A 24796-nucleotide genomic window follows, 5' to 3' on the forward strand; every position below is an offset into this window, starting at 1 on the left:
AAACAAGCAAATACCAGCTGAAACATTCCTCTCCCTGGAAAATGTACCTTGTTTGTTTGTTGTGATTTTGTTTTGAATATGTGAGATGGAAGGCAGAGCCTCTGCTAAAGATTTTCCCCACTTTCCAGACAAGTTCTTTGATTTTGAGACTAGAAACTAGACCAGAGAGGAACTTGCCCCTCTCAAACCTTCTTCCCTACAGAACTGCTTTACCATATGTAGAAGAATGTATTGTCTCGGTATCTCAGTGCAAGACCCTGATGCCTCAGACACACATCCTGACTGCTTCACCTACTTTTCTCTGGCCCTGTGAATAATTGAGTGTTTTATAAAAGGTAAAACATTTCAGCTGAGACCCTGAGGGGGATGTGCATCAGACAAGTACTACTGGGTGTGTTTCTGAGCACAGTCAAGTCCCTAACTCCTGGTCTTGCTCTCTTCTAGTCTGGCCAGTAAAAAGATACTGAAAGTACTGAAAAAAAAAAGTACTGAAAGTTCAATGTAAAAACTCATATATTTCCTCAAAAGCTGCAGTATCCATGCAACATGTTTTTCTGGTGGAAAAGAAAGAAAGAAAAGCAAAATAAATTCCTACCCAGCTCTAATTCTTATGCAGACAAGAAACTCCATTATCTTCATGGGGCTGACTTGTAAAATCCACTCCTACAACTAAGAGTCTTGCAGAATTGAATTTTAAATCAATGTTTTTTCTTTTCCAAAAGCCAGACACCCCGAGGAGTGAGAAAACAGAGCCTCTGAGGACAAATTGATAGTGTAGATTTCTGCACTAGAAACAAATACTTTAATTTGTGTTTGTAGGAAAAACATTGTGCTGCCTGATGCAAACCAGACTTGTTCATTAACGTTATATTCTATCACTAACACTCTCCACCAGATAAACACCAGTTTTCCATTTAATTTCATGGTGCTTTCAGGCTATAGTTCTTTTCTATTTTTTTTTTTTCCTTTCCTAGTAACTATTAGTACAAGAATTTATTGCCAATATTAAAACAAAGTTAATGCTATAAACAATGTTTATGCAGTTTTCTTGCCATGAGTTTAATTCACTGTTGTTATTATATGAAAACTAGAATATACCAAATACAGTATGTTTTGTGATGTAGATTTTTTATTTTTTTTTTCTTTTTATTCTTCTGAGTTTGAAACACAGCCTCAGGAAATACCTGGGTGAGTTTAGGTTCTGTTTTCACCTCTGAGCTATGTGGATAATATCCCCATATCCCATTTTTCCTATCCTTTTTTTTTTTTTTTTTCCTTACGAAGCATTTTTGAGACTGTTCAGTGTTTCCTCTTTTTGGATAGAGTAGATGTTATCAGACGACCTTCTGCATTCTGAGGTAAAACATTCTATATCTCTTTCGATTCTTGTCCTGAAATCAAGCCGAGGAACTGAAAAACTTGAGTAGTTCATCAATAAACTTAAAGTTGAGGAGGAAAATTGAAAGGGAGTGGGAAACTACAGGAATTCTAGATGTATGTCTTGGATGACTTGAACAGATCCTGTCAGAGAGTATCTCACGGATAATTGCTTGAAATTTTGCACCTGGGGACCATAACCTGCTAAACTGAAAGTGGAGCCCTGAAATCCTATACCACCATAGAGGGCTTGAATTGCTGCTATTGGAAGGATTGTTCTTTTTTCTGCTCAAAGTATAAGCAGCTGCTAGAAAGCTGTGTTCAGTATTCATCCTCCCTAGTGTTTCAGAAATGGAGCTAAGGAGTGACTAACACAAATGATACCTCTCGTGTGTGTGTATGTGTGTGCCCTTATTTCACCTCAAAGTGAAATTAACAAAATTAACAAAAGTCTGGATCTAAATGACACTGAAGCAACTTGAGTCTAAACTTGAATGGGCAAGTGAGGCCTTGGAGCCACGATCTAACAGTGCTCTTTGATGAACAGAGTGGATCCTCTGCCTGAGATGAAGTGTTCCTTAAATACTTACAGGTGTCCTGGTAGCAAAGGCAGCCTTGCTGCCTGAAGAAATAGAAAAAGATAGTCATTCTCTACTAGCTCATACTGGAAAATATTAATCAGGCAAATGTGTCAGCTCAGCAGGAGAAGAGCAGAGATCCTTGAATTAGGTCCTAATAAGTATGGGGACACCTGAGCTTATTAGCTTATACATATCATCTTAAAAACATACTGCTTTTGGGATGTATGCCTGGATACCTTCATGGGGCTGAAGTGAATGGTATACATGTTTTATAATCTACTGTAAGCTCAGGGATTTCTGTGCTTTTCCTCTTTATGTGGAATAAAATCCCTAGAGAAATCAACTGCTTTCAATTTTTCTGCCCATTGCCCAGGTGACTCACCAAAATAGTTTCAAACAAAAAAATTTGGGATGAGGATAGCCGTGCACATACAAGGGGATTGCAGCAAGCATTAGGAAGATAAATGTTGTTTTGCTCCCTAATTCCCAGAGGAGAACCATTCCTTTTGTCTCATGGCACAGTATACGGGGAGATGAAAGATAAATGCATGTAGGCTGGCTGTTAGACTAGTGTCACTGCTTTTTAAAAAATATGTTGTTCCAATTGTGCAGCAAGCCTATTAGTCTTGGCCACCAATCCCAAATTCCCAAAGGTTACAAATGCTTTCAACTATTAAGTGGTAAAGAGTTCCTGATGAGCACTGGAGGACAGCTTGTCCAAGGACTGATGGGATTCTCTGAGAGACAGGATTCTTGCCGAAGGAGAAGAACATAGGTTCATAGGTGAGGATTTAAATGGTTAATCTCATCTACTGAAATTTAGGTCAGTGAGTGTTTTAGGAACCTATTTTCCAAGCACCTGTTTTCAGGAGCATGGTTAGGACATATAAAAAAGCTGCACTCCACATGCACGAAGGAAAGTTTTCTAAGGTCTCTTTCAATTTTATTGTAACAAGTTGTACCTATAAGAACCATCACATCCTTCTGATTGAGAATGTTTGTGAAGGCAGTGTGTTTGCAATGTTTGTTTACTATTGTACTCTTATTTAGGTAGGCAGTTTTGCTCATAAGTTGAAAATGTGCAGCTATAGTCCACCAAATGACTCAAAGATCATTAAGGAAATAATCAAGGAGATGAGTCATTACTGCTCTGTCCACTCAGTCTGCACAGAAGCTCAGTGGCACTCGGAATGCTCCTTGAAATAAAATATAGATTTAAATTTTGTATGGAAACTTTTAACTATACCCATGACAGACAATGTTGGGGTCACAGATGCTAATGCCAGATCTCAGGAAGTCATGGATTTTGTAAGAATGGTGCAATCCAACCTGAAACCTGCATTTAAAAATTCCCCTTACCAGAGAGCTCAGGAGTTATCTTAGGCAAGATAACTTAGGCAATGGTAAGCAAGGACTGCTGGGGATCCCTTCAGCCAGGCCTGAGCTGTTTCATTCGCAAGACACCAAATCTAACTGGGGAGTCTACTGTGTTTATACTGATCACAGGTTTAAACTCCTTTTCATGTGGTGATAGTGCGGGGAGGCAACGGAAGCGCTTATAATCACACTTTCCTGTGTTTCTTGCTTTTGTGTGCACTGACCACATAGCACATGTAACGCACATTTGAAACAACTGAACATACTACGCAGGAGACTGGAATTATAAAAGGGTAAAACGGGTTAGAAAAAAGTTATTTGCAGTCTTGAGTTCTGCTGTTGAGAAATTCTGTCTAAGCCATATTCTGTGGTACTTGTTGCTCAAGAAGTCAAGAACGAGTTGTCTCCTCCTTGTGAACCTGTTGACCTTCCAGCTGCTATTTTCAGAGCAAGGTTCGTGTTCTGTTTTTCCATTAGCAAGGAAGAAGTTTCTCTCCCTGCTGATTATCATGCTGTCAAAAAATTGGAAATTTGCCTCTTCATTTGGACAGTGTCAAAAATGTTGGGAAAGCTGATAGGTCTTCCTCTATAGCTTGCTGTCAAAAGGCATGTGTTCCTGCGTGGAGTGATTTTGAGTTCAAGACTTCAAACCTGTTTGAAACTTCTCAGCACTTTCACTTCTGCAACTGCTCTCTTTCAAATGGCACTTGCAGGAATCATCAAGAAGCTGTCCAGGTAGCGAAGTTCTTTCTGTTGTCATTTTCTCTCTTTCAGGTATAACATGTGCCTATGTCTAGCAGTGCCCATTCTGGTTTAGCCAAGGTTCTCAGCTTTGAACATAATATTTATTTCTGTTTTATTGCATCTTCCCATGCTGCCATTCCAATGGAACAAAAAATGCCTCTCAGGCTTTCTAGCAGAAAATGCTTGTGAAGGAAGCAGTTGGCATAAAGTATTTATGTGTTGAACAAACGTCCTTTTCCTGTTTTCACAGTGAATTGTGTCACCTGTGATGTGTCTAATTGCTCTGAAGTCCAGGCTTTATACTCTTTGGCAGAACATTTGCAACAAAACTCTTGTTTTCATGAGCTAAGGCAACTGTGTTAGGTAGTGCCATATGTACCAGCTGGTAGAGAATAAACTCCTAGGAGTTAAAGAGAGAACAAAATATTGTTCCAAATGCATGGAAGTATGCCTAAAACAGTCAGTTGTGATAAATAATCTATCTCCATTTCAGAAGTTTCATAATGTTTTTCTGCTTTTGTGTTCGTTTGGGTCAATGCATTGCTTATCTGCTACAGAAAGCTCAAAGTAGTTTGTGACTTCTTGTGGTCTATTTAAAAATGATTCTGTAGCTGAATAACATCTTGTTTCCAACTGTACACTTATGAACTAGATGACTTAAAGCATCCAAGAATTTATATTAAATTCTAAAATTCAAGTTATGTGACTGTTGTTGAATATATATTGGACAAAATTACTGGTTTTCTAATTCTTGGAAATGGGATGTCTATATAATGGTATATCTGAGTTATGTTTACACATTTTAATTTATAATAAAAATATTTTGCGTATCAATAAAGAAATCTTAATTTGTTTTTACATTAATGTGGTTGCCTAATAGGGAATATAAGAAAAATCTGTGAGTAACAATAATGATTAGCACCTTTATATTGCTTGGAAAAATGAACGATATAGTAGCTACTATGTGTCTTAGAGCAGGCAGACTCCAAGGTAAGGCTTCAACCGTGTGTACTGTGTATTTAAACAGAGTCAGTGCAACTGTTTCTCTTGCGTGTTTGGTCCATAGCAGGTATAATAGCTACAAAAATGCTTCATATGAAATCAAAATTTATATCCATACTTTGCGAAAAGTTTACTCAATCTTCTTTTTTACCTTTACTTGAACAGAATCCCAACTACACAAAGGAGTTTGAACATATGCCTACAGTAAAGTACACAAACCTCATTAAAAAGTACCTGGAACTATATTCATTCTATTAATGATGTATTTCTCTCTCTTTTATCCTGATATACCCTTCAATTTCTATTCACCCTTTTTGTTTTGAGCTTTTTAATTTAGTTTCTGTTGCTCTAAGAAAAAGAGTCTTAATAGAAAACTGAAATTTGCATATATGTTCTATACTGAACCAGAAATCATAGAATCATAGAATCACTAGGTTGGAAAGGACCCACTGGATCATCGAGTCCAACCATTCCTAACAATCCCAAAACCATGCCCCTCAGCACCTCATCCATCCATCCATCCATCCATCCTTTAAACACCTCCAGGGAAGGTGACTCAACCACCTCTCCAGGCAGCCTGTTCCAGTGCCCAATGACCCTTTCTGTGAAAAATTTTTTCTGATGTCCAGCCTGAACCTCCCCTGGTGGAGCTTGAGGCCATTCACCTTTGTCCTGTCCCCTGTCACTTGGGAGAAGAGGCCAGCTCCCTCCTCTTCACAATCTCCTTTCAGGTAGTGGTAGAGAGCAATAAGGTCTCCCCTCAGCCTCCTCTTCTCCAGGCTAAACAACTCCAGCTCTCTCAGCCACTCCTCATAAGAGTTGTTCTCCAGCCCCCTCACCAGCTTTGTTGCTCTTCTCTGGACACGCTCCAGAGCCTCAACATCCTTCTTGTGGTGAGGGGCCCAGAACTGAACACAGTACTCAAGGTACGGTCTCGTCAGTGCCGAGTACAGAAGGAGAATAACCTCCCTGGACCTGCTGGTCACGCCGTTTCTGATACAAGCCAAGATGCCATTGGCCTTCTTGGCCACCTGGGCACACTGCTGGCTCATGTTCAGTCGGCTGTCAACCAGCACCCCCAGGTCCTTCTACTCCAGGCAGCTTTCTAGCCAGACTTCTCCTAGTCTGTAGCACTGCATAAGGTTGTTGTGTCCCAAGTGCAGGACCCGGCATTTGGCCTTGTTAAACCTCATGCCATTGATCTCAGCCCAGCGGTGCAGCCTGTTCAGGTCCCTTTGCAGAGCCTCCCTACCCTCCAGCAGATCCACACTCCCACCCAGCTTAGTGCCATCCGCAAACTTGCTGAGGGTGCACTCAGTGCCTTCATCCAGGTCATTGATAAAGACATTGAACAGGTATGGACCCAGTACCAAGCCCTGAGGAACCCCACTTGTAACTGGCCTCCAGCTGGAGGTAACTCCATTTACCACCACTCTCTGGGCCCGGCCATCCAACCAGCTTTCAGCCCAGGAGAGTGTGCGCCTGTCCAGGCCAGAGGCTGACAGTTTCTGCAGCAGAATGCTGTGAGAAACTGTGTCAAAGGCTTTACTGAAGTCCAAGAAGACAACATCCACAGCCTTTCCCACATCCAGTAGTCGAGTCACTTTGTCACAGAAGGTGATCAGGTTATTTTGGCAAGACCTGCCTTTCGTGAACCCATGTTGACTGGGCCTGATCACCCAGTTCTCTTGCGTGTGCTTCATGATAGCACTCAAGATCACCTGTTCCATGACTTTCCCCAGCACTGAGGTCAGACTGACAGGCCTGCGGTTCCCTGGATCGTCCCTGCAACCTTTCTTGTAGCTGGGCACAACATTAGCCAGCCTCCAGTCCAGTGGAACTTCCCCAGTCAGCCAGGACTGCTGGAAGATGATGGAAAGGGGTTTGGAAAGGACATCTGCCAGCTCCTTCAACACTCTTGGGTGGATCCCATCCAGCCCCATAGACTTGTGGGTGTCTAGCTGGGCAAGCAAGTCTCTAACCTCCTCCTCTTGGATCGTGGGAGCCCCATTCTGCTCCCCTAACTCCTGGGTTTGTACACAGAGGGAACAACTTCCCTTACTATTAAAGACTGAGGCAAAAAAGGCATTAAGTGCCTCAGCCTTGTCCTCATCCCCTGTCACTGTTGTTCCTTCTGCATCCAATAGGGACTGAATATTCTCCCTAGTCCTCCTTTTCTTGTTAATGTATTTATAGAAGAACTTTTGATTATCTTTCACAGACTTAGCCAATTTGATTTCTAGTTGGGCCTTAGCCCTCCTGATTTTTTCCCTGCACAATCTCGCTTCTCCCCTGTAGTCCACCCAAGATGCCTGTCCCTTCTTCCAAAGCTCATAGACATTCCTTTTCTTTTTGATGCATCTCAAGATCTCCTTGCTCGACCAAGCTGGTTTTTTCCCCCACCAGCTCCTTTTCCAGAACACAGGGATGGCGTGCTCCTGAGCTGCTAGGATTTCATTTTTTAAGAGCGCCCAGCCCTCGTGGGGCTCCTTTGCCCTGAAGGACTGTCTCCCATGGGACTTTGCCAACCAGCCTTCTGAACAGTCCAAAGTCTGCCCTCTGGAAGTTTAATGTGGTTATTCTGCTAAACCCCCTCTTCATCTCACCTAGAACTGAAAACCCTATCATCTCATGATAGCTTTGTCCCAGGCGTCCGAATTTTTTTGTGAAGACAAACTCTGAAAAGAACCCAAACCAACACACCCACCAGTATATTAAGAAAAACAGTGTGTTTTTGTTGCACTTGATCAATATTTTTCAGTATGAATGATGAGTGAAGTTTTGGGGTAAAGAATCTAATTTTCTGTTTTTATTTTTATTGATTTTGTTTGGTTGATTTGCTGACTTATGTGTTTTATTCAGTGACCACCAAAATATTCACAGCCCCTGCAGTATCCCTCTTAACTTATTTGGATTCCAAAAGACTCCTTAGTATTTTTTAAAAATTAAATTACAAAACCTTGGCATGAAAATATCTGCTGAGATTGACACTTGTTGCTACTGTTTGTGAGTTTTTTAATCTTCAAAATCTGCTTTCTTCTGCTTGTTTCAGGTAATTAATCAGGATATTAAATGAGGTGCTACTTGAAAAATTAAGATACTACTGAAAATCGCAATAAATTTAGACAGCCACTATGGCAAGAATACTTGGCAAATTTAGAGCTGATCATATATTCTCTTCATCTTCATGGATAATTCACAAACTCACCTATTCAGGCAGAGAAAGCAGAAAACTGCTCTAAAGATACACTTATATATACTTGAATGAGTGCTTCTAGAAGCCCAGAAACACTTGCTTGTCAGCCTTCTGCATTGACACAGGAGGGCTGAGGTGGTTGGAAACACCGGTGCTCTTTATCAGGACAACACATGTGGATGGCTTTTGGTAACTTAACACCGGGGTGTTAGCTGATGTGCTTTTCTCTTAATCTCTCAGGAATACATAGTTCTTTCAGGATATGAAAACAAGCTAATGGCGTAAGTCCTGAGCTTTGACCAGGCTAATATGTTCTGTGTATAGCTAGAGATGTTGCAGCAAAACTGTTTTGTTTTGTTTTTTTTTTACATTCATCAGGTATTTGTTTTCTTTCCTTACTTAACTCTTCTTGGAGTACTGCTGTGCCTGATTTTTATATTGCTACTGCCTCTTTAGTCCTCAGTTGTTTAGGTATTCTTTCTTTGAAACCTCTAGCCTGTGTAATGTTTTTGTCTTTGATCTATAACAGTTCACTGTTGCCACTTTTTTTCAGATAATCTTTCTTTCAGATTGTCTCCCAGAACCCATAAAATATGTAAGAACTGGGCATGGAAGTTGTGAACAGTGCAGGACCTGCAGATTTTTCTGCAGGACTGCTGTGTTAATTATGTCCTATTTACCACTGGCCAGAAGGGTGATCCCATGAGACCAGTGTGCTCTATAGGACAGAACTGCAGAACAGTGCATCTTCAGTAGTCCTCGTGCAGCTGCAGGCATCTTACCAACTTTGGGCAATGCCTCTACTCACAGGCACTGGACAGGGTGATGCAGACACATCCAAGTGTTTTAAATGGAGCCAGTGCAGGTCTGACTGTGCTTGTTAGGCTTGACCTAGCCCAGCATCTGTCGGGCTGCATCTGAGCTGGTTTGTGCAGAGCTACTTTGGCAGTTCTGCTACCTGGCCTTGTAGTACTGCTAAGAGAAATACAGTGAAGCTCTAAAGTAATCTGCAGGCTGACAGGTTGTGTCCAGCAGGGCTTGATGACTGCAGGAGTTTTGAGACTGCAATAACTATACCGGTATAGCACTCCACTCTCCCACTGGAGCTGGACTAGAGCACCCTAACCCGTTTTATTTTGCAACAAGGGCTGCGAACAACAAAGCTGCTATATAAGAAGTTGTCATCTGCATCTGCTTTAAGCTGTCACTACAAAAGCTGTGACCTGGAGGACACAAAAGCAGCCTAAGTTTGGGGTTTTTTTTTAGTTTATTTTTTATTGAACACATGCTTGGCCTGGGGAAAAGAAAGCAAGCAACAGATAAGCTTTGTAACAGGAGCCGTTCCTCTACCCGTTCTTTAATGGGGGAAAAGAAAATCATACCTTTCATGAAATCCAACATAAAATCTGCTAAGGCAAAAACATTATGCTGACAAAGCCAAGTGCTTGAAAGAAAAGAGTATTCATTATCTTTGGAACAGATGCAGATGATCAGGAAAGTTGTAATGGACTACAAAACGTCTGAGGATTTTTGAGTTCATGATTATAGTGTCTTGTAGAACTCGTAATTGCCACAGAGAGTAATAAGTGAGTCTCAAATACATTCACATTGGTAGAAAATTTTGCACTGTATGTAATAGACTCTGAGTCAGACATGACTTGGATATGTTGCCTTAATGTTATGCAGCAAAAGTTCTCATAAAACACTTCAGAAGGAGGTATAGAAAGTTGAAGTCTGAAAAGACAAGAAAGAGAAATAAAGTAAGTCTCTAGTAGTTATTAATTTGTGAGATTCCACTTGAAGAATACTTCCTTGTAGACTCACAATGAAAAGAAAGTGAAAAAACTCGACTTGAAGTTGTAGTGCCACAGTATAATGTTGGCTATGATTCATATGTATTGTTATGAAGGTGCTGGAATAAAATAAAGGAACTGAATGTTCTCATTGTAATTCCCTTGATAGATGAACAGTCAGCCAGTTATCTGAGTAGAGGATGGTATCAGAAAAGAAATGCAATAAAGCATCAGATCTTTTTCAACTCAGCCACCCTTTTATCTGGCGATAGTTACAAAAAAAAAGGTGAGAAATGTGTTTTTTCTCCCTTTGATCTAAAGGAGATATTGGCACATATAAAATCTAGAAAAGTTTTTTCAATCCTTTTTGTTCTGTCTCGTAGTGGCTATTAGGAGGCATTCATCTTATGAGGGATTTTTTTTCTTTCTTATATGATACTACCTGGCTTGGGACTTCAGTGGTCTGACACAACTCTATTTACAGATTTGCATAAGCAAAGAATTTAGGATTTAGAAAATTCTGCTCTTTTCTGAGCAAATGCAGGGACTGGTGTTTTATCTTGTTGGCAGCTGTGCTCAGAGCAATGAGAGGTCTTAGGAAGGATGTATACCTGAAGCTGCTTAGTTCTCCAAAGTGAGATGTCTCAGTCCACCAGCACACCATTAGGCGATGAGTGGATTTGCTTCTTGGAAAACTGGACCATAAGCTGTTAGGAGATACTTTGCTTACTCTTCTGGTGTCTGTTGGCTTCTGCCAGGGCTCCTGAGTGCTATTTCTGTGGCTGTGTCTGAAGTTGTTCTTCATGTATAGTCTTCATTAAATATGTTCAAACCTATCAGTTATCATTTACCTATGTAAACTTTTAATTGATTATGTAAACTTGTTCAGGTGCTTTCAAAAATTTAAGTATCTGCAAAATGTTAAAGAAGTATTTATTTATGCAGAACAGCCTGTTGAGAGACTGGTGTAGTAATTCACTTTCTTGGTGCGTCACCACCACTAAAGCTTAAAAAGCTACATTTTTATTGATGCTTCTGTGCTTCTTGTGTTACAGAGAAGCTCTTTTTTTGCTGCTCTTTTTTTGCTCTTTTTAAAAACAAAAATAGTGAATAATCTGCTTTAGAAAATATGTAAAACAAGTTTCAAATTTCTTAAAAAAGCAGATAACTGCAAATCTGTAGGATGCTGTGTAAATAAGTCCTAAATAAACCAAAGTCCTTGAAGAACTGCTCCTAGTGTACAAAAAGAGTGGAACAGTACTGCAAATGCTGATCAATAGAAGAAATTCAAAAAAATTCCTCAAGCAAAAATAAATGCACCTTCTGGAAAAAAATTATTTGGCCATAACATATAAAGATAGCTGGTAAGTTCAATTACAAAGGAAAGCAATTTGGACATGAAAGAGAGGAAACTTAAACTATTAGAGTAGTTCCTCTCATCAGGAATTCTTAATCTTTCACACTATGTGTTACCTTAAAAATCCTCTAAAGAGCTATAAAGTGAGGTTAACATTACAGTTAATCTGAGTAAATGAAAATTTCTGGGTTTTTTTCTAAAAAAAGGAAATTTTCCAGCCGCTGGAAGTCCCTGTCCTCTATGAGTATCAACTTTCCATTTACTTTCCATACTGGTCACTGCCGAGGATCACAACTGTTCTGGAAGGACTTAGAGCTTAGATTCCCTCTATCTTAGATTCCACTTTAGCCCCTCTAAGAGTTTAGAGGACCAAGCTATAGCAAAAGTGTTAATGTTGACTGCTTTGTAAATGTGTGTATGTGTTGAGATACTCTTGAGTGTGCTGTAATAACTGGGTCAGGTAAATATGAAGTGATTTGGGCCATTTAATTTCCTAACAGAAGAGAAAGAAATTGTGAATTTTTGATACCTTATTTAATGCTGAAAAGATTACTAATAATATCCTTTGTCTGACATTGTGTATTAGGCTCTTTTTGCAGGCAAAAGGACAGTTTTAAGGTGGAGGTAGTGGCTGGAAGAAACACCTCTGTCTTTCCCATTTGTAGTTTCAGGCTGCTTCTCAGTCCAGCGGCTGCCCCTACTCCACCCTTCTGAGAGCCAAGACGTGCAGTGATGTACCTGGTATTTAAGCACAGCCTACCTTGGGGGCACTTCTGCTATTCAGGTAGCAACATCAAGAATTCTTCCCCTGTGAGAGTGAAGAGCTGCTGAACAGGATGTAGCAAGAATAGAGCTTTTGTGGAGCTCACTTGAGAATCTGTGTGTCATGTGTATTCCACAAGATGTATGTGATGAGCAGTGACCCCAAACCATGTTTCTTGCCTTTGGGGAAAAAAACAAAAACAAACACCTTGGTAGGTCAATTTTATTTGCTGCTTGTGGCCTAAAGCGTGAACTAAAGCATTTGAAAAATAACACAGTTCAATAAACTATGAACAGTCTTTTGAAATCAAAACTTACTAAGTGGGTTAGATATAATGGGAGCAGCATAAAATGCAGCCTATTGAAGTGAAAAGGATCCTCTGTGTTCTGCATAATCTTGATGTCTTTAAGAATGTATTAATACAAGGCAGCAGTAGGCTACTAGGATCCCAAGATGCTGCTGTCAAGTAACATCTGCCAAAAAGAGACTTGCTTCATTACCTTGAAACCTCTCCATTGCTCATTAGGTCTCACCAGATGGGGATTCGGTATTTTGAAGTCAGTCATCCTGTATGAAGTAGTGTGTTTGCGACACTGATGAGCAATTATCTACACATACAGTTGGGACTTTTATGCTGTTTATTTCAATTGAGTGTCAGCACAGGGCACTACTTTAGCGTTTAGTGGTAAGAATAATTGAAATACAAAAGGTCAATTGGGCTACGGTAATGAATAAGACTGAAAGTTTTCTATAAAAATCTGTAATTTATTTCCCTGTAATAGAATTTATTACTATAACCCCTAATAAGATTTTTCTACATAGTTTTATTTACTTTACTTTTTCAAGTACTGAAAATTCGTAATTGTCTATTCAGAAATACTGTTCCAGCCCATTCAGTGGAAGATAAACTGCTATGCATAATAACTGTTTTCTTTCTGTTGGCTGATACATGTTTAATGGTTTGTTAGAAAACTAATTGCCAGTTTAATCAGGAGAGTGACAATAATAACTCACTTAAATATTTCCTTTATCACCTTCAAAGGCTGCTGTAAACATGATTCGTTATAAATCCTGCATATAACCTATGGGTACAAATATACAGCAATCCTCTGGAAACAAAATCCTAATTTCTATTGAATAGTTTATTTTCTAATTTCTTTTGTTCATAATCCTTGTCATAGACAGACTGAAACAAAACATTGTCCCATGGGTTATGAATCATCCATCTGTGAGGTATTGTGTTGATGAATATCTGTAGCATTGATTTAAAAGTGATTAAACCTCTTAAATGATAATTTAAGACCTTTTTTCCTTCACACCTTTCAAATAACTGAAACAAAATAGGCAAATATGCAAAGATATGTGTCCATACACACATCTATGTACATATACACGGTAGAAACTTATAAGGGAAATTATCTGAAAAAAAACCCAGTAACCAAACCAAGTTAAAATTATTTCCTTTAAAATTAATAATCATATTCCATGACCAGTTACTGCCCTCACTGAATTCTCAGTAAACTATATTTTCACTGACTTCAACAGGAAAATGCCTTTAAGAAGACTTCAGAGGATAACCCCGAGGTATGCAAGTCGCCATGGACAACAGGAGGCAAACAGACCTTTTCATTGAAAATGCATGTATAACATAATTTTAAACTCCTTTTTTTGGGGGGAAATATACTAGTGTATTTAATTAACTTCAGCAGAGCATTGCCTTTTTTGAGGTCCTTTCATGGCCATAGTAAAGGAAATGGAGAAGGAGACTGTGCCAAAACCCATAGTGTCACTGACCAGTGGTTTCTTTCAACAGCAGAGGGATTTACACCCTCGTTTATGCACATTTTCAGGAACTTTTCAGTTGACTGAATAAGGAAAAGTAGAGCAAGGTTTCCCTTCTTTTACAGTATGATGAGAATTGAGGCCAGTTTATGAAAAAGGAAGCTGTCTGCTTCTTCCCTTACTTTCCAATTTGCTTGGAGAACCTAGAGTAGAGATCCTGCTTTGCAGTTCTGCTTTGGGCTCATGTTCAATAGAAAGAAACTTTTTTTTTTTTTTAAATTTCCTTCTCCCCACTGCTTATATACTTAAGTAACCACATCTGATGCTTCTGCTATTGAAGAATAGATTTTGTGCTACAAAGAGGGAAAACAAAATCTCTGTCTAAGGCTCTGATATTAAATAGATCCTTACAAATCTCAGTAATAAATTAAGTAAGGAAATAAATAAGTAAATGTTACTTTCCTTAAGGAACTCTAAGATGAACTCAAGTCTTCAGTTGAAAGTATCTGGAGCCACAGAGTATTTGAGGACCACAACTTTCCAGTAAAATTTCACCCTTATAAATAGTGTGTACCTATAATAAAAGTTAGTATACATGTATAGGTAGACATAGAGGAAGACTTTAGAAGCACTGTTAGAGCCAAGTCTACATAACTTGATTATGAACACTTCTCTTCAGAAACAGGGTGGAAATTCTTCTCTAGCCCAGACTTTAATTAAGCAAGGAGTTCCCACACCCTTCTTGAAGTTTCAAAGTCAATATATTTCTTGGTATGTAAATTAAAAAAACAAAAAGGATTATTTGTAATGAACATTGAATGAGACAGATTTACCTTTTTTGCGACTTAGGTAAAAAGCGGTGTCAGCAGGAAAAAAAACGTAGTGCAGAAAAACCATACTGAATTGGAATGGGAAGAAGATTTTGCAAGCTGGCAGATTTCAGGTTTTGTATTACCTTGGAGTGAGGAAGAGACCCGTGTTTGACAGCTCCTAGTGGAATACAGTAGTTATTTGCTGAAAAATCCCTACCTCCTCTTTCCATCAATTATGCAAGAACTGTGTATAATTGCTCCATACAGTTGGCATACTGGCTAAGGATAAGAAAGTATTCATTTTGTTGATGAATTGCAAGGAATGCATCTTTCAATATTCCTTAGTGTATTAATGTCAGCAGATTATACCCTGTAGCATTTGCAAAGTGGTGAGAGACAACTCTTCTGCCTTAATGGTAAAGTCTACTGAATCAAGGTTCTGCAGATTAGACATACTGCCTCAAGAGGGTAGAAGGATTTAACTTCATTACAAGTTACACTTTATAGATGTGCCACTTTACAGGTGACAGGATAAGCCATAAACTGACTTGCATAAGCATCAAGAAGCAGGATGTGTTTTTCCAAGTGAGAAGTTTATGGCAGTGTTTTGGCAAAGTCTGTCATTTTCGTTTCTTCTGCACTATCATGCTTTATTTTCCCATATGCTGAAGAATGGGATGTTGCTGGACCTGACTGCAAGAACAAGGTCAAATGTAAGGGCTAAATGCAACATTTCTTCAGGTTAGTGGAAGGGTGTGAATTTAATTTAATTCTGGTGGTTTTTGCTGTAAAATTAAAGATGTGCAATCATCATCTTTTCTAAAAAGGTTTATGCCTGTAATGATAGTAGTATATTTTTAGTATGTGTGTTCCTTCGCTTCAGAAATCATTTAGAATGTATCTAATGTATTTGTGTATATTTGAAAACCAACCCTCATGAATAGCAGAGACATCTTACTTGTAGTTGCATAACAGCAGAGCATCAACATCTCTGTGCTTAATTTACTTTTGTTGAAAAACCTTATATAAAATTCAGTGCTTGGCAGCTCTCAGCTGCTGTTTCCCTCAAGTTAGATGACAAGTGGCTGAGGACTCTTAGTTTAAAACACGGTCTTCTCTGGGAGAGCTGAACCAGAAAAGCTTTTCTTATTTCCCATCTGCATGCCAAAAGTAATTTATAACAGTAGTTTTATTTTTTAAGCATTTAATTTTTAATATATTTTTATTATGAAATAAAGAATATGATGTGAGCTCTGGCAGGTTTACTAGCAGCTTGTGACACTTAGGTCTTTTTCCTCCCATGGCTAGGCTGTTTCATATATAATTTACTGTGTCTAAACACTGGCCCTACTTATTGTCTATAAATACCTGACTGTTAGAAATGTGTCTGAGATGTAGCTTTTTAATGGTTGCATAATTTTCTTGGACCTGGAGTTAATGGAATAATAAACAACTTTTTGGTTGCAAAAGCAGTGAGGCATAAATGTTCCTCCATAAAAATCAGTTTATTGTAGATATATAGATATTTTATGAGAAACAAACAAATACAAATTCTTCTTATCTCAGTCATAGGAATATTTTTGACAGTGCTGAGATCATCATATCATGAGCAGGATTTGGCTGTGTGCACTCACTGCATAAATAAGAGTAAATGTTGTCACTGTAGCGAGCCTCATGATGATACTGTAAGTAGTGCCAGTAGGGACATGAATTAGATTTTGATAAATACACATGGTTTCCTCCTCTTACACAGAGTATGGAAAAAAAACCCCAAGCCTCTAAAGCATATAAATAGGAGGTAGTTAAATATGCAGTACTCAAGAAAAAGTTCATAAAAACATAGTTCATAAAAAAAAAAAAAAACAAACCCACCAGCATTCACAGACTTTGTGTCGAGTCTTAATTGTGGAGCTGCAAGGTTGAGAAGATTTGTAAAATGAGCACATCAAAAAATCAAGTGTGTTAAAGATATCACTCCATCTGAGGCAGCAGTTAAGAAGAAAGAAGAGTGAATTTACTCATCTTTTAAAAATTATTATAACCAAAACCAAAAAAAAAAACCAGAACAACTTCCATTTCTCTCAAGCAGAAATCCTATCAGAAAAATGTTCACTATCTCTCTGTATTTCTCTGTGAAATACAAGACTTGGACTACTCAAAAGTAGTTAACCAAGGCTATATACTCAGATCATCATTCTTGGTGAAATATTTATTTGGACATGAAATATGTACACCTTATCTGAGTACTGGTTATGTAAACTAGTTCTGTATAATAAGACACAATCTTATTAAAATGACAAAATGTAAAATATATCTATTATAAGTCTCTGGGTTGGTGCTAAAACCAACATCAGTTTGGTTTTGATTCTGTACTTAAACAGCTGATTATTCCAAGTAAATTTAGTATTCTACACTTCAATTGCAGGTCTAAAAGTTGAGTAACTTCTTGTCAAAATCCTTAAGCCACTTGATACCTCTCCTTATGCAATTTTGCTAAAATTGCCATCAGAAATTCTTTTGCTTTCACATCCACTGCACCCTACTTCCACATAGTTCTATGCTTGCCTTAATAAGCTTTGTACCATTTCAGAAGTTTTCCCTCCCCATATCCCTCAGCTTTGCATTAGAAATGAGCAGTGGTTCATAAAGGAGATGATTACTATCTTCTGAGTTGGCAAAACTACACAGCTCCTGAATCAGCCTTTAGAAGGGCTGTTATTTACAAGCCTCCTGCTTTTGGGCCATCTGTGAGGCTTTGAAAAAGTCCTCCTTTCTCTATTCAGTGGAATTCAAGAGCTTGTGATACATAAATATGTCTAATGTTCCAGTGAGATAGTTTAGTGTGCTGAATAAAGCAGAGCCCAAGCAGGGCAGGGATCAAGTTATCCAGTAAAGGAAGTTATATATTGGCTGCCAAGTTTTAGCAATCTCACCGTCCCTTTCTAAATTTTCAAGAAGCACTTGAAAATGTATCTGTGTTAGGAAACGTCATGAAATAATCACTATCAGTGCAATCAACCTCCTTAACTGACAGCATTACATTCAATGTTAAGTCTTTAGTGCAGCTGATAAAAGTGAGCTGCAAGAGTTGCTTCTGAACTGTACTCATTAGTTCTCCTACTTCACTATCTGATTGTTGAAGAAGAGAATCTTTTTTCTCTCTGACAATACTATTTTAAGGGGGAAAAAATCTTTGTAAGAAATTGTGGGTTTTCTACAGAGAAGTTTTTATGCTTTTATTGAAGTTCTGAATATAGACAGTGATGTACAATGGTATTAGTTGGGCTAGACTGGAGGTTAATCAATCCTGTCAGAGCCCTGTATTAGAGAATATCCCAGAACTGATATTCTTGGTCAGACAAGATCATATTTTTATGTGAAAACAATATAAGACTTATTTTGGACTTAGGAATTTTTTTTTAAAACACCACCACCCTTTTTACTTATATAAATTTTGTCATTTTTATTTACTGTGTTTTAGCAGTATGCCTGTCTTTAAAATATCAGTGAAACTATTAATTGAGGTAATCAAAGTCAATTTAATAAAAATGAATTTTGAAGTGAATCGAGGACTTTTCACATTCAGTTGGAAATACTCAAAAATGTACTTTGAGGAGAAAGGAACGTGGAAGGTGAGTGAAATAGTACTGCAAAGAACTTCATATGCATGAGTTATATGGAAAAAGGGACAAATAACTATGAAATTGTCAGATTAATCAAGCAATATCCCTTTCAAGATATCATTGAGATGTTCTTTTTTTTTAGTCTCATGAAGTGTAAAAATTTCTTTTTTTTGGCAATAAAAAGCCTTTGTGCTTGGAAATAAAGTTAAGTGCATAAAATGCACACCAAAGGGAATTTAATTTATGATGAGTTTACTTTATTATTGGTACTACAATAGCAGCAGAATGGAAACCTGAGAATTTTCTTGGCAGTCTAAAAGGTTTAATGGGGAAAAGTCAGGAGGAGAGGACTCATTTTTTTTCTTCTTTCATCTGTTTTGAAGTATGTTTGACTCTAGCAAGGCTTGCATTCAGACCAAGTACATGACAGGAATATAGACAGAAACTTTATCATGTGGTTGTGAAAGGGATGCTCTTACTGAAAGCCATCTGTTTACTTATCTACTGATGCTTCCAAATAGATTTATTCCTCAACAAAACATGCTACACAGCATTAAAATACTAATTAAAATATATTAATAAAACAGATTGCTGTAGAAGAAGCTATTGCATTGCACTGAGTGAAGTATTTCCAAATATATTGCTTAAGTTGTTATAATACTATGTTTTTCTGAGAATATCTAAGTCAACAAAGGTGTGGGGAATGCTAGTTGCATTTACATTACATTGCATTCCTGTTTAGTACATCTACTGCTTCATTCTCTAGCTTTAGAATCATTTTGGACACCCTATTTCAGAGAATATTGTGATTTCATGAACTTTAATTAAAAGTTGCCACTTTTAGCGGTATTGTCATTTTAATTCACCACCATTAGGGGTTTTCTATTAATAAGCAGACTTAATACTTCATTTTAGTCAGTTTGACGGCTGTGTAAAGAATGCATAGTTCCTGTTGATGCCAAGGACACTGTGGCATTCAAAGTATATCTTTTAATCCCTAGTGGCTCTTTTAGTTTTCCTTGTAATGTTAGACATATTTTGACTGATCCTAATGTATTTTAAAAGACCATAGAGTGCCTTCTGATCTCTGCTGGATCACAAAGCAGACTCTGGAATAGTCTCTTCTAACAGAAAGATTAATCAATGCTAGTCGTCTGAACTGATTCATCAGGGCTGGCAGCTTTCCAAAGTACCAACTTTTCTACAGTTTCAGCAGCAATAACTTTTCATTTATCATGTGTTTATTGCTTATTGAGATGTTTTAGGAGAAAATTGTCTCTGAGGATGAAAATTAAAATGGTGCAAATAAAATAGTTATAAACCACACATGAATTCTTAAAAAAGTCATTATAAATCACTTGTCATAAGAAAGTGGTTACAGCACAGTATTCTCAGTTCCTTTTACCTCAGTCTTGCTTTGATAACTGCATCTTGAGTGAAAATCATTTCTATTTTGTGTTTTTCCTTTGTTGAGGAATATTTAAGTAATGCATAAACTTGGATTTATTTCCAAAATTGTTAATGAAATTGAATTGCTAATGAACTTTGTTTTTGAAGTATTCTGAACTGAAGAACTGCACGGATGCGAACATGTTAGATGATTCTATGATTCTATGTAAGAAAGCAACCTTAGTGCTTGCTGGAAGCAGAGCTGATGAAAGTCCAATCTTTGCTGTCAGTTTGTCAGGCATGTGTTTTACTGGATCCTTTCTTTCAGGCTGAGATGATTTAGAGTGGTAAATGCTCTGGTAAGATGGGACTGTGAATGCTAACTACCTGACTGCTATAAACTCAGAATAATTAATTCATATTGTAACGCGCTAGCTGATTTACCATGTGTAGATCTTCCATAAACAGAGCTGAATCAGTTTCTAATGAGACATGAAACCATCTCTTCTTGCATGCTTGAAATCTTTCTTAAAAAGTGTTAATGAAGCCTTTACTTATAAGCTGTATATTTTTGTTAAGAAACCAATTATATTCAGTGTGCAGAAAGTGGGATGCAGATGGTTTTTCCATCATATTAAATAAAAATTTTTGTTCTCTTTAAAGCAAAAATTAAACCATATTAACATTAATATTTTGTGATACTGTTAGCTTTTTATTAACCTAGTTTTCCTGTTTGCCTTTTTTGAAGTATCTTAAAATCCATGTAGTGATAGGACAAGGGCTAATGGCTTTAAACTGAAAAGGGGTTGATCTAGACTAGATACAAGGAAGAAATTCTTCACTGAGAAGCTGGTGACACACAGCAACAGGTTGCCCAGAGAAATTTTGGATGCCTCATCCCTGTAAGTATTTAAAGCCAGGTTGGTTGGGGCTTTGAGCAACCTTATCCAGTGGAAGGTGTCCCTGACTATGGCAGGGGGTTTAGGACTATGTTATCTTTAATGTCCCTTCCAACCCAAACCATTCTATGTTTCTGTGATATCATACCAGTAACCAAAATCAGACGGGTCTTAGGATAACTACTGCCTTTTGAATTAAAGGTCCTGTTGAAGCTTATCATTCTTGGTTAAAGTGTGTTTGACACGGTGTAGCTTAGAGTAATTTTATAAGTGAAGCATATGGTTCACTTTGCCACAAACAGTGTCTTGCTTTACGTGGAAATTATGTTTTCAGTGTTAAGAAAATACTTTTGGAAAAAAAAGCAGAAGAAAAACCAAAGTTTTCAACCAAAAAAGGGGGGTGGGGTGGGATTGGCTGAGGAATATAGCTAAACACGATGGGCATTTTTAACACCTTCAGAACTGTATCCAGAGCAGCAAAATACATGCAGACAACTTTATTTCTCCCTGGTAGTGTGAGTCTCTTGTTCATGGTCTTAGGAAGGTTATAGCTAGTCTTTAGTAGAAATGAAATCTATTGCCAAGTGGCTAATTAACATTTCATTTGTGTTTATTTATTTATAGAAGAGCTGTTTTTAAAAAAAAGAAAAAGACTGTCATGGTGGTTTCTGGCTAGTGAGCAAAGCTGTTTTAACTATCTGTTACAATGTACTAATTGGATTTGATGCCTGTAATTGTAAAAAAAAAAAATAGTTCAAATTTATTATTAATTACAATTCTCTTCATAAATTATTTCTATTAATGAAGTTTAATGTATTGCTTTATTTGCAATCCATTACCAGAGAAGCTGAGAACTGCTTTTCACTGCTCATTGTCACACTATGGCTATGTGGAGAAGAGTAGTGGGTGTAGTAACAAGTTTTAGAAGAGGGGTAATATTGGGACCAAGCATTATGAGGAATCTCCCAGAAGGAATCCAGGCATTGTTTAATACCTGAGCTTTCACTTTCTTCCCTCTGTTGGGAGAGAACAGTCCACTGAGTTGTTCTTGGGAGAATGAGTAGTTGTAAAATGCTGATGCTTTTATCTAAAAAATGATAACAATTAAAAATAAAAGAAGTAAAGGGCATTGAAATACCAGAAAATGTTCATTTAAGTTTTTCACACAAATATTTTTGCTTTTCAACTTCCTAGGAAAAAATAAAAAATTAAGTGAAAGTAGGCTTTTTGCATCATGGCAAAAAATATCCCTAACTTTTCCAATTTTCCAACTTTTCCACAAAGTCAGCATTGTGGAGAAAAAATGATTCATTTGTTTAATATGAGCAATAAATGTATTTTTCACTATACCAGGCATGCATTTATTTTTCAGATATTACACCGTATTTTTCTTTTGCATACTTAATAACTACAGAGAGTAAATTATTTTCCCTGCGTAGGAATGTTTTCTTCTAATATATTACTAATTTTCTATCCTGGGGTTTTATATTTTATTCACCTCTGCCTTCATCATACTTTACCTGCACTAATTTTTCTATTGCTTATTAGGTCCTAAATGTGTCAGTGAACTAAAAACTTCTACTTATGTTTAAATCAGTGCTTTCAGCTACATAACACATTCATGAAAAGCAGATGATGGTTTCTAAAACTGTGAATGTTTACACATGGCTCAGTTTAGATGCTTAGAACAAACTAAAAGAAAACAATCTGAAAAACGTCTAGTACAAGTGTAAATGACTTCTCCAATGCACTTTGCAACTAGCAAACAGAAAAACAGTAAATTAATTGATTGCCAAGTATTCCTTCAAATTTAACTTAATTGAAGTGTGTCAACATCAAAGGCAGAGCAGAGATCTGGAAATGAAATCCTGCTTTTGTCAAAATCATTGAAAACTTTGCCTTTGATTTTAACCAGGCCAGGACTTAATTTCATTTCTTCTTTCTGGCTTTCCTTTAATGTTTCCAAGAATCTATTAGCAAGTATCCTGTGGCCCAAAACATCAAGATTCAATATTAAGTATTGGTGTAATACTTGACTTTGGTAGAAAATGCATCCTGGCTGTTTCTCTTACAATATGTAATACTTGTTCTAATGGGAAAAACCTTTCTTCGCACAAAAACCATGCAATGATCTTGCTTAGAGAATAAAAATCCCCTTTAAAATGTTTCCTGCATTAACTTTCAGAATTCTGTTAAGAACAGCGTACAGACTGTTGGAGAGCATTACTGAACTTTCACTCATTTTGTCTTTGCCTTTCACAGGAAGCTAATAGTGTGTGTGCCTGTGTTTAGGTTAAAGGGGTCTTTACTGTAATTATACAATAGCAGAAGCTGAATCCTTTCTTTCTTTCGTAATTAGACTAGTTGGGAAAAATTAGGCAGGATACAAAATTTGGGTCAAAACCATATGACCTGTCTTTTAGTGGCAACTGATTCCTACTTATTAACTTTCCGCAGGGTATAAGCACAAGGATCCCATGGCCGGGTCTGGATTCTGACCATCATCACACCCTGGACTATAACTCAGGTCCATTCTCCAGGTTCAAAGGTTTGTATTGTTTCTCTTCCTTGTCACCGTAAAAAGTGAAAAGAAAGAATAAAATCTTCCTAAATATATTTTGTGCTACAGCTACTTTGTCAGAAATTAAATTGTACCCTCCCAGCCTATCATATCCAATTTAGATTAGTATTACTGGATGGTAAGGTAATGCTCAGTAACACAGTATTGATTCTGCAACCTAGGCCCAGCGACTGGAGGATTGAGTAATGAAAATTAGCTTTATCCATACAGCTGTGTGTGTCTGTCCTTTAGCAGCTGAATGATACCTGCCCAAACATGTACTGAAAGGGTTTTATTCCTATCTTGAGTGTTCTGATTTGAGTGTAAGTAAAATCAGTTTTCTAACTTCAGATAAGTCTCATCTGAGTAACGTCATTTTCTGAAAGCTAACTGCATGTTTTTCAGGCAGTGTTTTGCTCTAGAAGTGATAACATGAAGCATTGGTATGCAGAAAGGCCATTGCTTATGTTTATTCCTGTAGAAACCAAGACCTTCCATGAGCCGGTGAAATGCTGTAAGTGAAAGGCGCAAAAAAGGGTCGTACTTACAGGGAGGATCACACAGGACAGGTGACCCAAAACTGACCAACAGGGTACTCCATTCCATAAACATCATACTGGGTATAAAACTGAGGGATTGTAAGGGTCAGTCTTTTTTCTTTGATGGCCAGAGTCTGGTATGGATCTCATCTGTCTTTTTGCCCTGATACCACATCTGTGCATTCCTGAATCCAATTCCTGCATCCAGCTCCCTCCTGCCACTGAGTCCAGCCTGGGACCTTTTCCTCGTGCCTGCTCTGCGGCATCTGTGGTCATGTAGTCACTGGGGGCAGAGGGGCACAATTTCATATATTTGTATATATTTTCTTATTAATAATATTTTCCTTGTTATTGTTATTATTATTATTTCATTAAAAATGGTTTTAGTTTTAATTTCCAACCCACAAGTCTTTATCTCTCATTTCACTTTGCCTTTCTTCTGGGGCAGGGACAAGGAATTGGGACCTCCACAAGTGGTCACGTTTAGCTGCCAGTCAAGTTGGGCTGGGACTAAACCACAACTTGGTAGACTAGAAGAAGCAGAACATATTTTTGGATGAGAAATTCCATGAGATTGTTTTATGTTACATATCCCTCAGGTATTTTATTAAAACTTGTGTTGCTCCTTTAATATTTACAGCCACAGCTCCTCTGTCTCAAAACTAATTATTTTGCTTGCTGCTCATGACGAATACTTTTAGCATTATGCTAAAACTATGTATAACTATAACCCAGGATCCCTACGCTCAAAAACTAAACTACTGAAAAATCAATGTTGTAATTAATTACACAAATATATGCCATTAAATTTTTTTATTACCACACTTTTCTGTGAACTGCATTCTTAATTAGGCATGTAGCCTCAGTGTACTAACAACATTAAACATGATCACTTTTTCAAACTAAGAGCATATTGTGTTACAAAATTCTATGTAGTTATTATTACTAGAGGGTTATGAAGTTTCTCAAAATTTTTACATCTAGATCCATTTTTTTAATATT

At 37.6% G+C, this 24796-nt stretch overlaps 1 protein-coding gene across 2 annotated transcripts in view; it reads left to right on the forward strand.

Annotated features, from left to right (window-relative positions):
- The window catches only part of PCMTD1 (protein-L-isoaspartate (D-aspartate) O-methyltransferase domain containing 1), a 101394-nt gene extending 77406 nt beyond the window's left edge, over positions 1-23988 (forward strand). Inside the window, exons 6-7 of one of the 2 annotated variants that reach the window (XR_008448617.1) lie at positions 23153-23243; positions 23737-23979. Coding sequence is in view for 1 of the 2 variants with exons in the window: in XM_054059200.1 (XP_053915175.1) it covers positions 23153-23193 (41 nt within the window). In the remaining variant the exon portion in view is untranslated. Of the gene's footprint in view, positions 1-23152 lie in introns of both variants that reach the window. The other variant, XM_054059200.1, reaches the window with a different exon arrangement.
- The last annotated feature ends 808 nt before the right edge of the window (positions 23989-24796 follow it).

This window comes from Cuculus canorus, chromosome 2 (genome assembly GCF_017976375.1).
Source record: "Cuculus canorus isolate bCucCan1 chromosome 2, bCucCan1.pri, whole genome shotgun sequence".
In the NCBI taxonomy this organism is placed as follows: domain Eukaryota; kingdom Metazoa; phylum Chordata; class Aves; order Cuculiformes; family Cuculidae; genus Cuculus; species Cuculus canorus.